Source organism: Medicago truncatula, chromosome 3 (assembly GCF_003473485.1).
Source record: "Medicago truncatula cultivar Jemalong A17 chromosome 3, MtrunA17r5.0-ANR, whole genome shotgun sequence".
NCBI classification, from domain to species: domain Eukaryota; kingdom Viridiplantae; phylum Streptophyta; class Magnoliopsida; order Fabales; family Fabaceae; genus Medicago; species Medicago truncatula.
The window spans coordinates 50,707,894-50,723,612 of NC_053044.1; the positions used below are offsets into that span (position 1 = coordinate 50,707,894).

The 15,719-nt window shown below is 31.3% G+C and overlaps 3 protein-coding genes across 3 annotated transcripts; 2 read left to right on the plus strand and 1 right to left on the minus strand.

The window, feature by feature from the left end:
- LOC25489919 (putative cyclin-A3-1) lies at positions 1-2,256 on the minus strand. The gene is made up of 8 exons (XM_013606277.3): positions 1,830-2,256; positions 1,518-1,750; positions 1,347-1,422; positions 1,155-1,231; positions 1,024-1,057; positions 777-926; positions 543-677; positions 1-451 (listed from the first exon to the last, which is right to left on the minus strand). Exons 1-8 carry the CDS (start codon positions 2,115-2,117, stop codon positions 386-388), a joined length of 1,059 nt encoding a protein of 352 aa, XP_013461731.1. The 5' UTR covers positions 2,118-2,256; the 3' UTR covers positions 1-385.
- Positions 2,257-5,653: 3,397 nt separating this feature from the next.
- LOC25489920 (cyclin-A3-2) lies at positions 5,654-7,147 on the plus strand. The gene is made up of 7 exons (XM_024779047.1): positions 5,654-5,716; positions 5,782-6,014; positions 6,108-6,183; positions 6,273-6,368; positions 6,584-6,733; positions 6,851-6,985; positions 7,064-7,147. Exons 1-7 carry the CDS (start codon positions 5,654-5,656, stop codon positions 7,145-7,147), a joined length of 837 nt encoding a protein of 278 aa, XP_024634815.1.
- A 5,286-nt stretch (positions 7,148-12,433) lies between these two features.
- Positions 12,434-14,981, plus strand: LOC25489921 (putative cyclin-A3-1). The gene is made up of 8 exons (XM_024778457.2): positions 12,434-12,842; positions 12,969-13,201; positions 13,300-13,375; positions 13,673-13,749; positions 13,859-13,892; positions 13,998-14,147; positions 14,267-14,401; positions 14,479-14,981. The coding sequence occupies exons 1-8, from the start codon at positions 12,615-12,617 to the stop codon at positions 14,533-14,535; spliced, it is 990 nt and encodes a 329-aa protein (XP_024634225.1). The 5' UTR covers positions 12,434-12,614; the 3' UTR covers positions 14,536-14,981.
- Positions 14,982-15,719: the final 738 nt, after the last annotated feature.

Below are 15,719 nucleotides of genomic sequence, written 5' to 3' on the forward strand. Positions count from 1 at the left end.
TTGTCCTTTCTAATAATATCAATTTATATGAAAAATAAAATGTAGATGAATACAAGTGTTTCAAAAGTGTGTTATTCTTGATTCATCACTTCAAAAATACATTGTATGTTGCAAATGTATGTCTATTCATTTTATATTTCTCTAAAAACTTATCCTAGGACAATAGGATGTATAAAATTTGAAAAACACTAAGGGCCATCACAATTTGTAGCACTACCAGACTAGCATCAAAAGAGATAGCCAAACAAAATGAGTAATTAAGTAACCATATGCACAGAGATCCAGGTTCAAGTATCTAAGCCACCAAACATATTTTGCCTAAGGCTAACTAAGTTGATTGCCAAACACCACTTAACCCCTAAGACAGTATTTCTGATTCAGATTGTCACTCTTCTACAAAGTAATGATTTGGTATTTCTGGAGATGAAGGAAGGTTTGCCACATTCTTGAACTGTTTCAAACAAACACTTCAAGTCAATCAACTTGCAATAATAAGAACCAGCTATATATTAACTATAACAAAGAAAGGCTAAAACAATCACCTTGTGTTGCTTGTATTTCTCCCTAACAGCTTTCAATGATGCAGCCCTTCTTACCAAATACAAATCATGCAAAATCAGAACACATTCCTCCAACTCAGCAGATTTGTAAAACAAGCATTCACTCAAAGATGAGGTCTGCAATAGATTCTCAACATTAAATGCATTGAAATACAGAAATTACTTCATTCTTTTACAGAAACTAATCAATTAAAGTACATAACATCAAATATTTACCAAAGGATGTACTCCAGGACAGATTATGAATCTAGCAAGAAATATAACAGATGCAGCCACCATAGAAGGCAAGAATCTTATACATTCATAGTCTATCAAGCTTAGCTCAGCAAGATAGTTACACAGAAATTCCATTTGTAATTTTGAAGTCTGAAAATTGAAAATTCAAAACAACAAATCAGTAAACATAATCTGATATATTAATGAACTGTTCAATAAACATGTATTAATGAACTGTTCGATTTACCTTTAGATCCTCAGTAGCAGGCCCAATATATTCCCTGAAACACAGTAATTGCACATAAACACAATTAATCCAATTAACTTCATTTCAATTAGGCTTTAGATATTGAAATTAACAATATTAACAGTCCTTACTTGAGAAAAGTGTTAACATGAGGGTTGCCCATTTCAAAATTCAATGACTTAAGAATATCAGCTTCCATCTTAATAACCTACACAAACATCAATTAATCTTATAAACAAAGATCCATGGAACAAAATTAAATCTACAAATTAAAACAAGAACAAAATCTGATACAAGATTTTAATCATGAATATGATATTTACCTGTTTCAGCTCATAGGTGTTATCAGTAATCTGGCAGAAATCAACAGCCTTTGGTGGGGAGATTTCTTCATACTTTCTGCAAATTTAAAAAGTAAAAAAAAAAAAATTGTCAATTCAACAGCAAACTAACACTAAAATTACAAAAACATAACACAATTTTTGAGATCTTACGATGCGATGAGCATGGATGAAACACCAAGCAATTGAAGCTTAGATCTGTTGACAGACTCATTGGACAGGAATCTGTCAATGTATGAAACAGCAAGATGAAGGGTTTGAGGGAGAAGCTTGTATTCTTCAGCAACCTCAACCAACCAATCAACCAGTATCCCTCTCATATTAGCAGTAACACCTCTTTGAACTTTCTCAATATAACCAATCATTGGTCTTCTCTTTTTCTGAACCTGAGAAACAATCAAACCAAAAATTAAAAAAAAACCAAAAATTGTAAAATCAAATTGAACAAAAAGAATAAAAATTTACCTCCATTGTGCGAAGATAGTTGGAGATATCAGATGCATAAGACTCAAAAATCTCTTCATAATCAGATTTTGCATTGATTTTGCTGAAATCTGGTTTATCAAAATTGAAACCATAAACCAAACGGACAGCATCAGATTTCTTTGGCCTAAGTTTCTTCTGAGTTTGGGGTTTGGGAGAAACATTGAGATTTGGTAAATTGGGAAGATCACCCAAAACAACCCTTTGTTTCTTATTGTTAAGAACAATTGGTTCAGCGTTAGCCCTCTTCTTTGAAGCAGGAGTCTCCATCTCAGCTCAGATTGAAGGAGAGATAAGGGTTTGTGAACTATGATGATGGAAGAGATGAAGAAATGAGAGTGACATGGTGTTTATATAGGAATGAGATTTGGTCGGAAATTTTGACAGAAAGAGCGGTTTCAGACAAACTTTTCAGAAAATGAAAATGTTGGCGCTATTGAAGTTGTCTTGAAAATTTTAGGATTTGGATATAATTTTGGTTTGAAAATTTGGGTACTTTTTAATTTTAATGAAATTTTCGTGTTGCCGCGCCGATATTCATTTATTTTTTGTTACATTGCCGCCTTCAATTTCGCTCTGCTGTTCAAACCCAACTTCAAATAAAAAAGTTAAAAAGATCTTTCCAATTCGACTAATTGAAAGAAAATAAGGTTAATTAATTAAGTAAATGAAAACGGAATGTGGGCAAAGCTACTAAAAAATAATTTTTCTTTAAATTTTATAAAAAAATTACACATCGATCAAAATTTACTTTATGCCTCGCTTACTTTTGAAGATTATTAATTTGGTTCCAGTCTTTATAAATATTCAGAATATTGTTTTAATCTCTACAAAAATAAAATTTCTCATTTGAGTCCCTTAACAATTTTCTTTAACATTTTTAAAGACCAAAAATGCTGATGAAAAAATTTATAAGACTAAAAATGCTAGTGAAATTTTTTTGCTTTATACAAGCCAGAAGAAAAATTTTAAATGTGAATATATAGTTTTGATATGGTTGACACATATGTATTGACCCAGTGAAAATTGATATGGGAGGCCAAAAGTGCAAAAGAGGGTAAACTTAGAGGGCTGATTTGTTATTATTTTTTAAAGGGGACTAAAATTGCAAGATTATGATACTTAACGGACCAAAACTGTAATTAACGTGGGCATACTTAAATTCAATTATGGTAAAATCTAATGAGTTCATATATGATTTACAGCAAAATAGAAAAATGCAAAAAATTAATTAAAGCATAGATATTCACTTAGATGGAAGACCTTGTGTCCTCGTGAGCTTAGCTCAGCTGGTATGAACAATATATAATATATGCAAGATTCGAGGTTCGAATTCCGACCGCCACCAAAAAGATGGAAGACATTGTGCTTCAATCTTCAACTCATCAAATAAAGTTACCTTCATTGAATGTATTTGAGAAAGGTGAAGATTTAGAGTAAGGGATACAAAATTGTTTTTTAAAAGATTTATATAAATAAGCCACTTTCGGAATCATGAATAAATTTTAATTAGATTCAAGTGTAAGTAAATATTTTTAGAGTGTTACAAGTACAAATCGAAAAATGTATCTACGAGCACACCCTCCGACAAAAATGAAACAAAAACTCAACATGAACATCTTACACGACACGAATTTATCGACATTGTTAATATATCAATTATAAGACATCAACAGCCGCTACATATATATTAATTTAGTTATTATAATTAAGGCTTAATTACAGTTTTGAGCCCCTAAATATCAAAATCTAGCTATTTTAGTCCCCTATAAAAAAAAAACAATAACAAATCAGCACTCTAAATTTACCCTCTTTTGCACTTTTGCCCCATATCAATTTTGACTGCGTCAATGCACATGTGGCACCTCAATTTAAGTTATGTGTGTGCCAGATATGCATTAACTTGATCAAAATTGATCTGGGGGTCAAAAGTGCAAAAGGAGGCACTGAACTGTTTGTGTTATTTAAGAAGACCTTATGGAAGGTTGGTGTAATTTTTCCATGATGTTTTTTATTTTGAGTAATTTTCCCATGATAAAATCATCGAAATAGTTGTTATAAACTAAAAAGTATGTACAAATATTAAAAATAACAAAGATTTCATTATTGATGAGGAAGTCGTTATGAGTCCCGTGTATGAATTGAATAATTATATTATTTATTAACTCATTTATCATTTTTTTTGTGTTTTTTTTATAGTCATATTTCTAAAATATATAATAATTAATAATCAACAACAATAAAAAAAATATTATTTTATAATATGACATGGTGATTTGATTTCTTGTTTCCAAATATGTTGAGACATGCAGGTTTCAGTGTCTCTTGTTTGCCTACATTTTGGTTCTTCAAACTCGAAAGAGTTTTTATGCTTGCCGATTTATTTAGAGAGTTGCTGACACTTGGATTTTGATATCGTGTTGACGGTTGATCCATTAATTATTCGTCACAGATGTTCACTTTTCGTATTTTTCATAACTTGGTTTTGCGTCCGTGATTAGTGATTTTTTTGTAGGATAAATTAGGGTCGATCAATCTTTTGAAAGTTATTTTCTCTCTCAACTAAATAAGATCTTTTGTTACAAAAGACACAAAAAGGTAAATATATGTTGAGGTGTTAAAATATTAAGACGGGGAAAAATGTGTTTTTACAGGTCATTAGCTTTCATAATTAGAGAAAAAGATAATATATTTTTTTTTTTTTTTGAAAAAAGATAATATATTGTAACTTATTTTTAACTCTTTAGATATTTAGAAGTTGAATTATCGAAAAATTTGTATTCATTGAGATTAAGATTAAGGGCTCGTTTGTTTTAGATTTAAAAAAAATAGATTTTTCTTTGTATTTCTAAAAATGGATTTTTTAGAAATTTACTCAAAAATGGTAGAAGTTATTTCAAACTAATTTAACATAAGTTAAAAATGAAATTTTGGCACTCACTAGCTTAAATATTCATTGTTAAAGATTTTACATAGTAAAAATCACATTTTTTTTTCAAAGTGACATCTTTCAAAAATGATTTTTATGAAAAACTATTTGAAATAGCTTGTTTTAGAGATTTTTTTCAAAATTTTAGGATAATAAAAAAATGATAACAAAATGATGAAATACTTAGAATTATATTTTAAGATAAACTAATCAAACAATTTTTCATTTGAAACTTTCCTTAAAAAAAATTATAGCAAAAAAATATTGCACTAAAATAATCTATTTTAAAAAAAGTTAAAACAAACGGACAGTAAGTTTGTTTGCTGTTTAAAAAAAGATTAAGCAGTGTATTTTATCGAGTGAGTTTGATTTACTTTATGGTTTTTTCTAGATTACCTTTGAAGAATGGTGGGTAATTTACCCACCAACCAATGAAAATGAGCAATTTGTTGGTGGGGTCAAGATAGTTCATGAATACCACTTAAAAATGTGCTTATGTGGCTAATGTGTATTGGTTGGGGTAAATTACCCACCATTCTTCCATGGGTACCCTAGTTGTCACCTTTATTTATTTTTAAGAGAGAAAAAATAGGGGAGAATGAATGAAAAGACACAAACAGAGAATAGATGTCTCCGTAACCTTTTACCATGCAAGGTGGACTTAGTTGACAAAGGTTTATTTTCTTTCGTTTATGAGATAGATTTAAAGTTGAAAAATCAAATAATTTCGGCTAACACGTATTATTGTTGCATTGCATGAGGGATGTGCATGCGTTTAAACTTCAAATTCAAAACATAAGAGACACAAGTGTGCTATTTATATAAACATTCTTCGTTTTCTCTCTCTATTTGCAAGAACATTAAGAACAGCAAGAAGATGAATACTTCCGCTGCAAAGAGGGAAGAAAACGTAATTTACACGTATCTTCGATCAATGGAGGTAACACATTTCTACAACTATCTTTTTCCCTCTTCTTTTTTTAAGATTCTATTTGTTTTTCTTAGTTGGAGGAAAAGAGAAGACCAATGAAGGATTACATGGAGATACTTCAGAGATACATTACTCCAGAATTGAGAGGAAAATTGGTGGATTGGTTAGTAGAAGTTGCTGAAGAATACAAGCTTCATAATGATACACTTCATCTTGCTGTATCATACATAGATATATTCCTATCTTCTCACCCTATCAGAAGGATCAACCTTGAATTGTTGGGTGTTTCATCCTTCTACATTGCATCGTAAGCCTTCTTCACCATCTTTAAATATTCCATATACCTTTTCTTTATTTTCTTGAACATTAATGTGATTGATTTTTCTTTTAAATTATAAAGGAAGTATGAAGATATTACCCCACCCCAAGTGCAAGATTTATGCTTTACTACACGTGATAAATTCAACAAGGAAGAGGTAAATTATGATACTTTGTTTGTGGAAATTGTGTTCTAGTTGAATTTAAAGAGTTAATTTTGTTCTGTGACTGTGTCATGTTAATCTAGGTTCAAGAGATGGAAAATAAAATACTCAAGACCCTAGATTTTGATCTGAGCAACCCTACTGTTATGACTTTTCTAAGGCAAGAAAGTGCCAAATCTGTTTGTTAGTTATTCTGTTTTTGGAAATGTCATTTATGGGAAGAATATTTTAGTACAACAGACTAATTATGTCTAGTTACTGATGCAGGAAGTTTAACGAAATCGCCTGTGCGAAAAACGATGTGAGCTTGATTTTTTCATTATTTATCTGTTTGACATTTCAAAAGCGTTGTTAAGTGTTCTAATTGTTGTTTATTTGGTTTGTGTTTCTTCAGGATTCATATTTGCAGTTTGAGTTCTTGACTAATTATCTTGCTGAGCTAAGTTTATTGGATTATGATTGTTTGAGCTTCTTGCCTTCTTTGGTGGCGGCGTCTGTTGTATTTCTTGCTAGAATCATTTTTTGGCCTAAATCTCTTCCATGGGCAAGTATTTGATTAAATAGTTAATAACTTGCCTTTTAAGTAAAGTATTAGTATTGCTGAATTGACATATATGTTTCAAAGCATTTATTCATGAAGGTTTTATTTTTGATGTGGCAGACAAAAGCCCTGCAAGAATACTCTGAGTATAAACCAGTTGAGTTGAGAGAATGTGTTCTCGTCTTACATGATTTGCATACATCCGAAAAGGGAGCATCCTTTAAAGCTATTCGAACGAAATACAAGCAGCACGAGGTGAATATTTTTTTTATACCATTCCTAAGGCTTTATCATGGCAAGTTTAATGACATGATATCTTTTTATATGTAACAGTTCGAATATGTGGCAGACCTGTCTTCGCCTCCTCGTTTACCAAGTTTTCTGTTTGGAGTGACGGAGTTGGATGTGGTTCCATGATTTTGCACAAGAAGCGTGCTACATGGGCTGGTATATGACTTAACTGACAAGTTATTTCAATGCTGAATTTCAATTTTGTGGTAGTAAGTTATGGTCAAGGCATCTATACTGTTTTTCTTTTGCCTGGTTAGTGAAATGATAATAACCATACTTCAAGTTGCAGTTTAAGTTGTAAACTTTCACTTTATAAATAACTAGAATATGGTGTGCTTTTGTGCTGACTTTCATTGCCATGACATTAGTGTGTTTCATCCATTAAGGCTGGAATATGGTGTGCTCTAAGCAGTATAGTGAGCTACTTGCTAGCTGCTTTTTTAATGATAATCTAATTTTTGTGCACATTAATTTTTCCAGTTAAATTTTATCAATTTAAACACTCCAGATAGATCTTTTAGGGTCTGTTTTGGTGATATGATAGCTTAAAGTCATAAAAATTGATACCAACACATCTACGGCATTTTATTTCAAACTTTCTAGTTTCCCGGAAATCATGTGCATAGAGACCATATTTCATGTTTGAAGTCGACCATGTTTCCCGTGAATCCGTGATTAGGGATCAAGATCTTTAATTTGACGGGAAAATCGAGAAAATAGTGTTCAAGTAGTTGTCCTTCTTTTGTGTCTGCAGCCTACAATGCTCCACTCTTTGCAAATAGTTCAATCATCAATGTACAAGACTCGTTTCATAACATTGGTTCCAAACTACACTGGGGTTAGAACTGTTAATTTCATGACGATCTTCAGTAATTATATTTTCAACTAATGTACAATATCAATTTAATTCAAATTATAATAAAACTATCGTTACCTATATTAGGAATATATTCAAGTAAGTACTTTAATGATGGAAGTGCTCCCAAGGGATATATTGGTGTCTATAGCTTGTCCAAACTGAGCACTTACTTTACTATTGATGTCAGCCTCTGCACCATCCCCCCGGGACTAGTTTGACAATCACGTTCACGATCGATGTCTGCAGTGTGCAGAAGGGTTTGAAGTTGGTGCTCCCATATCAACAACAGTAGTAAGTGACCGTTGATCACTGATTGCAGAAAAAAGAGTGATAAATAATTTGATGCGAATTTATTTCGGACAGATGAACGTAACAGTGCCAATAAAAAGTACCTGAGAAGAGAAGGGTCATAAGCATTCACATAGTTCAGAATCATAACAATCTTGAAGGGTACTTTTCATCTAAGCGTCTAAAATTTGTTGGCTAGATACTTGAGTTAGTAGATTTGGTTAGGAACACAAGCATATGATTAATCTGATATCCTAAGAGAATGGTTTCACCAACTTGTCCATTTCAGTTTTCTGTTAGTACTATTTAACATATGATAATATGATAATATATATATATATATATATATATATATATATATATATATATATATATATATATATATAAGGGCAGCCCGGTGCACTAAAGCGTCCGCATACGATGGGTTCCACCATATATCTTTATTTATATGTGTTCGATGGGAATGAAAACTATCTTAGTTAAAAAACTCCTTGTTGGCGATATTTTTGCCTAACACATTTGAATGAGGAGAGCAAGGAATGTTAAATTGTGACAAATAAATCTTTGTATACCTATAGAGCTAGAATCCTACTCGCCTAGCAAGCCAATACTTGACATCCATGCATAAAAAACCAGTAGAAATGTGTCATGTGGCGTTGTATGTCGCCCCCACTTCCTGGGTGACATGGTATCTTGTGGTCCAAGAAAAGCAACGCGTGGAAAGGCTGGACAGTTGGAAAATTCGCTAAACATTTTTTTTTTAAGGAAAAAAAATTCGCTAAACATAATCACTTGAAATTCACTAAGCTAAATTTTTTGAGATTACACATAAACCTTTCTTCAGCTGCAAGTTACCTCTGTGTCAAGCTCTTACAAACTCAAAGTTTTAAGAGAACACTATCAGTAGACTAATTCCAAACTCTTAAGAGCTTGTTTCAAGCCATCAAGGCTTTATTCAACTTCTGACTTTTGATCTCCATTCCTTTCTTTTCAAAACCTGAAGGTTGTTTTACAAACAGCTCTTCCTCCAATGGACCATTAAGGAAATCTGATTTAATATCTAACTAACTTAATTCCACCATTTCTTACTTGCCAAAGAAGCTACCAATCTTATTATCTTAATTCTTGTAACTGGAGCATAATTTCATTAATATCTAGGCCTAGATTTTGCAAAAAAAAAAAAAAACTTTTGAAAACAAGCTTTATACTTTGCAACTTGGCCATTTGTTTTCATTGTGGTTTTGAACATCCATTTTACTTCAAAAGCCTTCTTCTTATTAGGCAGATTTTCTAACTAACGTGTATTGTTGTTTTGAATTGAACTCAATTCATATTTCATTGCTTCTTTCTAGTGGATACTTTGATGTGCTATCATGAGCATATCCAACAAGATTGTGTAAATTAGGCGCTACAAAATTCCAATAAATCATAAACGAAAACCAAAAGTGTATACTTTGCAACTATGATCTGACACAGTATAACAGTATAACAAAATGAACATGGCTTAAGCTTGCCCATGAACTAAAACAAGGGCTACAATTGTTGTGCACAAATCAATAACATACATATTCAATTTTCTAAAATAAAAAACATGCATGTAGAAGATTGAAAGCACAAAGAGGGAATGAATCATTGGAGAATCTAAGCAAAGAGAGTAACCTGAGCACAGAAAGATCACATCCATAGAGGTAGATTTGAATGAAAATGGATATAAACATAAATCTAAATGAACAGAACCTGCATAAATTCACAAATCATAGATAATCCAACTTGAAGATAAGAGTATAAAAAAAAAAAAAGTTACGGAAGTAAGAGAAAACAAAAAGTGGAGATTCATTTAGATTCGGTTTTATTGTATTTGTATACTTTATTGGGTTTGATACGATTTGGATTTTCGTTTTTATTGGATTTGTCTAAACCGCTTACACCCCAAACTCTAATATCTTCTACTAAACTTCACTTACTCTAAAGCTAGAATTAATTTGCATTTTTTACTCGTTTAGGAACCATGATGACAATGTCTCATGTAAGAGGATAATGGTTATTTATTCAATTTTGAATATTAAACAAATTGATATTGTAAATCAATATTTAAAATGATTATTTTCAAAAAAGCACTAATTTATAGATGCTTTCTTTGCCCACATATGCTAGAGAATGTTATCCAGAGTCCTGAAACTAATATTTTTTTCCCCAACACTTTAGTATTTAGTAATCATAGAAACAAATCATAGAACACGCGATATCATATGTTGCATATTGTTTAATGAATGACATAGAGTCACTACTAGAAAAAGCAAAATTAACGAAGGAAATTGGTGACAGAAAAAATTAAATTCCTCACAAATTCCTTGGTCGCAAAATTTAGTGACAGAGTTAGATAGAAATTTTACGTTTTCCCTCACTAAATTTAGTTTCTTTAATAGTGAGTAAAGAATACATCTGGTATCTTAAGCTCCATATCATCTAACATCAACTGCATCATCTGATACCTTAAGCTCACACCATCAGATATATCAAGTACCTATGTTTAGTTAAGAAATGCAACTATTTGGTCTCATTGTATTGTGCCTCCACGATGTTCATATGTGTCATCTAGAAAGAACACATAAAGAAAACTTCATTAACTATTAAGTACATCATTTTATATGGTATGCAAACAAATTTTGAGCGTCGTCTCAAATATGGTATGTGAATTTTGAACGTCAAAACTCAATTTTAAATCACACAAAGATTTAATTCATAGATAATACATTATGATGCATCAGGTTTTCTATGTTGCATTATGATGCACCATGCATAACCTCATAGCCTCCTGCTTCCGAATAACGATCTTTCTTGTTATGTCTGAAGAAATCTCCCCTTGTTGAGTTTTTCCATGCACGGTCGTTGGAGATTGAGAATTTCGTTAAATTTTTGTTTCATATAAACAGTCGTTATTTAGTCTATATAAAATAAAATCACATTTTTAATTTATGTAAATTTTTTGCAAAAGCATTTTTAGTTCTCGTAAAGTATTCCATCAGAATTTTTAGTTTCGGTAAAATTATTCGTCGCCTTTTTTGTCCATAAAAATGTCAAAGAAAAATATTATGAAGACTACACAAGAGTTGACTTAAAACTATGAGCCAAAAGTGATGATGAAAAATTTTTAAATGACTAAAAGTCGAAGAAATTTTTTCGAAAAACTTAAACAAAATATTGATATATTTATTGGACTCAAAAACATAATTAATCCATTATTTTAAGATGAAAATATTGCTACCTTAAACTTGCGTATTCAATTTTTTGAAATTTTTAAAAGTTGTTTTTTCAAAGACAATATATATATATATATATATATATATATATATATATTTATTTAAAATGCCCTACATGCACTTATTTTTATCAGTCGTGTTATTTAGACATGTGATTTTCAACATTATATCTCAATGTAATATATTCCCTCAAAAAAAAAAAAAATCTCAATGTAATATATCATTTTTTTTTTAAGGAATCTCAGTGTAATATATTCAGCGTGATTAATGATCTCAAAGAGAAAGAACGACCTGAAAAGATAGAAAAACAAGTTAACACTTGTAAACCATATAAATGCATGTACTCTCTCCGATCTCAATTATAAATAATTTTTTATTTTAAATTTATTTAATAAATGATGTATGTGATTATGTATATTTTTACTCAATTAATTTAAAAAATAAATAATTGTTTATAATTAAGAAGTATATATTTGTGTAAATGGTTAATTAAGTAAATGGTCCCCGTAAATATTAAGAATGGTTAATTAAGTAAATGGTCCCCGTAAATATTAAGAATTTTGTTTTTAATCCGTATAAAATAAAATTACACCTTTTAGTCTCTATAAAAATTTTCATTGGTATTTTTAGCCTCTATAAAAATTTTCAATCCGTATTTTTAATCTCTATAAAAAATATCCATTAACATTTTTGGTCCAAAAAATGCTTAAGGAAAATGTCACATATCCATTAACATTTTTGGTCCCAAAAATGCTTAAAGAAAATGTCATAGGAACTAAAAAATATAATTTTATTTTGCAGGGATTAAAAACAAAACTAAGAATATTTATAAAAACTAAAAACTTAATTAACCCTCGTCTAAATAAACATTTGTATTATACTTTTATTTTGGTTACCCGATAGCATTTATTTATTGTATTGGGACGGGGGAGAGGAAAGAGCGGCAACCAGCCCGCTATATGAAATCGTAATTAAACTTTAGTTCTGAAACTAAAATATTCAATTACTCCGCCAAATTAAACTTGAAAAACATTTTGGCTCGAAAACAAAATTTAAAAACCCCAATCGCCAAAACAAGATTCGTGGATTAGGAAACTGAATTAAATGATAATTGAGAGATTTAAGGAAGAAGAGTCCTATCATTCCACTCTTCGTTTTCTCTGTTCCAAAAAAGAACAAGAACAAAATGGTTGAGACTCGCTCTGCAAAGAGGAAAACCAACGAAACCCAAAATCACATGAACAAACGTGTCGTGTTGGGTGAACTTCCCAATTCAACAACCAATCTCACTGTTCCTCAAACTCTGCCAACTGCGTCCGAGAAGACCAATAGCATTGGTGAAGAATCAACTACCCATGAAAAGTTTGATGCTCCTGTTGTTTCCAGTGCTTATAACTATCTTCGATCCATCGAGGTAATCTTATGGGTCTTTACACACTATTTCAAAATTGTATATATATATATATATATATATATATATATATATATATATATATATATATTTAAATATTTGATCGAGATTCGATGTTTTTGTACTTAGATGGAGACAAAGAGAAGACCAATGAAGGATTACATGGATATAGTTCAGAGAGACATTGATCCAAAAATGAGAGGAATATTGATTGATTGGTTAGTAGAAGTTGTTGAAGAATACAAGCTTCAAAACGATACACTTCATCGCGCTGTTTCATACATAGATAGGTTCCTATCTTATTACCCTATCTGTAGGGTCAAGCTTCAATTGCTGGGTGTTTCATCCATGTACATTGCATCGTAAGCCTTCTATACCCGCTTTGAATTTTGTGAATGATTTTTCTTTTTATTTTCTTGAACATTATGATTGATTGATTTTATTTTTTTGATCATAAAAGGAAGTATGAAGATATTAACCCACCCCATGTTGAAGAATTATGCTTTATTACCGATAATACATACAACAGAGATGAGGTAAAGCTATATATGGTTCTAACTTCTAATACCGATCTAGTGTGACACAAGTATTATAGGTTTGGGTGCCTTAATAATTTAGTCGGGGATTCAATTCCTTGTTAGTGTGTATGGAAAACATATTTTAGGAGAGATCAACTGCTAAAAAGGATCTTAATTATCTCGAGAGATTGGTCTCAACAGTTGTGTACTGTATGGGGATACTTTAGTTTACCAAAAAAAAAGGATTTAAATTTGTTTTGTGACTGTGTCAATGCTCCCTTATTTTGCTTCTCTTGTTTATTGCTATCAATGCAGGTTTTAGAGATGGAAACTGACATACTTAAGACCCTAGATAATGATCTGGGCAGTCCCACTGTTAAGACTTTTTTAAGGCAAGAGATTGCCAAATCTGTTTATTAATTATTTTGTTTTTGAAAATGTCAATTATGTTAAGAAAATCGAAAAGACAATAGACTAATTATTGTAGTTTCTGTGATACAGGAGGTTTAATGAAATTGTCTGTAAGAAGAAAAACGTGAGTTTAGTTTTTTAGTTGTTTATCTATGTTTTGGACATTTTGAAAGCGTTGTTAGGTGTTTTGATTGTTGTTTGTTTGTTTTACTTTCCTTCTTTCTTTCAGGCTTCAAATTTGCAGTTTGAATTTCTAAGTAACTATCTTGCTGAGCTAAGTTTATTGGATTATGCTTGTGTGAGGTTCTTGCCTTCTTTGGTTGCTGCGTCGATCACATTGCTTGCTAGATTCATTGTTTGGCCCAAAACTTATCCCTGGGCAAGTATTTGATCATATAATTAATGGCTTACTTTATACGTAAAAGTGTTAGTATTACCAAATTAACATTGATGGTTGGTGGTTCAATGCATTTATGATTAATTTTTTGTATGTGACAGCCATCAGCCCTGCAAGAATACTCTGGGTATAAACCAGTTGAGTTGAAAGAATGTGTTCTCATCTTACATGATCTGTATATGTCAAGACGGGAAGGGTCATTTGAAGCTACTCGGGAGAAATACAAGCAGTACAAGGTGGTTATTTTTTCATCACATTCCTTAAGACTTTACTTTGGCTATTTCAATGACATGGCATCTTTACATTGTAACAGTATAAATACGTGGCTAACCTGCCTTCGCCTCCTCATTTACCAAGTTATCTGTTTTAATTCGAGTGAGGGAGTTGGATGAAACTTGGTTATTTTTTGAAGTGGTTCAATGATTTTATGGAGCTTAATATGTTTTGCACAAGAAGCATGCTACTTGCGCAAGGGGTTGGTATATGACTTAACTGAGAAGTTATTTCAAGCTGAGTATATGGGAAGTAGCAGTCACCTTAACTGGCTATTAACTTATGGTCAAGGAATCTATACTTTTTTTTTTTTTTTTTTTTTTTTTGCATATTTAGGTATTGAAATTTTAGTGGGCAAGTTGCAGTTTAACTTGTATACTTTCACATTAGATATGACCAGAATGGTTTGTCCTTGTGCTGACCTTGAGTGGCATTGCCATTACATTAGTGTATGCTATTCACTGAAATATAAATGCTTCTCCTGCCATTCAGCCTGCTCTAAGCATTTTATGTGAGTTAATTGCTGTTGCTTTTTTTATTTAATAATTTGTGTGTACGGTAACTTTGTTAATCAAATTTTATCAATTTAAACACAAACATATCTGTTACTGTCTTTTTGGGGATATGAACATATATATATGATAAGGTAGCATGGACTCCTTTGAGCGTAGTCCACTGGTGCACCAAAAGATTAAAATGGTAAAATAAATGTTGTACTTAACGCCAGGCAGTTTTAGGAACATTCTCAAATTTGTGGCCTTCAACGTGGTTCGGCATGAACCGATGGAGCAGTGAAGTAGAGATGGTTGTAGGGTAAAGAGACCAACTGGTTTATTTGGCTATGACTTTGAGAATTTTGTGTGCTTGTTGCGTAAGGGTTTTTTCACACAAAGTGTTTGGAGATGTGTGATAAGAGACGACAATCTTTAAAGTTGTATCTTTGTTGGTACTCCTCCAAACTCTCAACACTTTGATTTAATTAACTTTTACAAATGAAGTGATTATTTAAAGTAAAATAAATTATTTATTTTGATTTAATTAACTAATTAATTCACACACTTTTATGTGTTTTTAGAACGTAACAATGCTATAAACTATTCCCTGAAAGAAAAAAAATGCTATAAAGTAAATATAGATAACATGAAAGACACTTTGAGAGAAAGAGGGGTAACTATGGAAATAACATGGCCTCTCTCCCTTTCTTCGCACATCAGAGGAGACTCAAAAAGTGGGTGGCATTTTACTATGCTCCAAACGATAGAAATAAGCCATCTCTTTGCT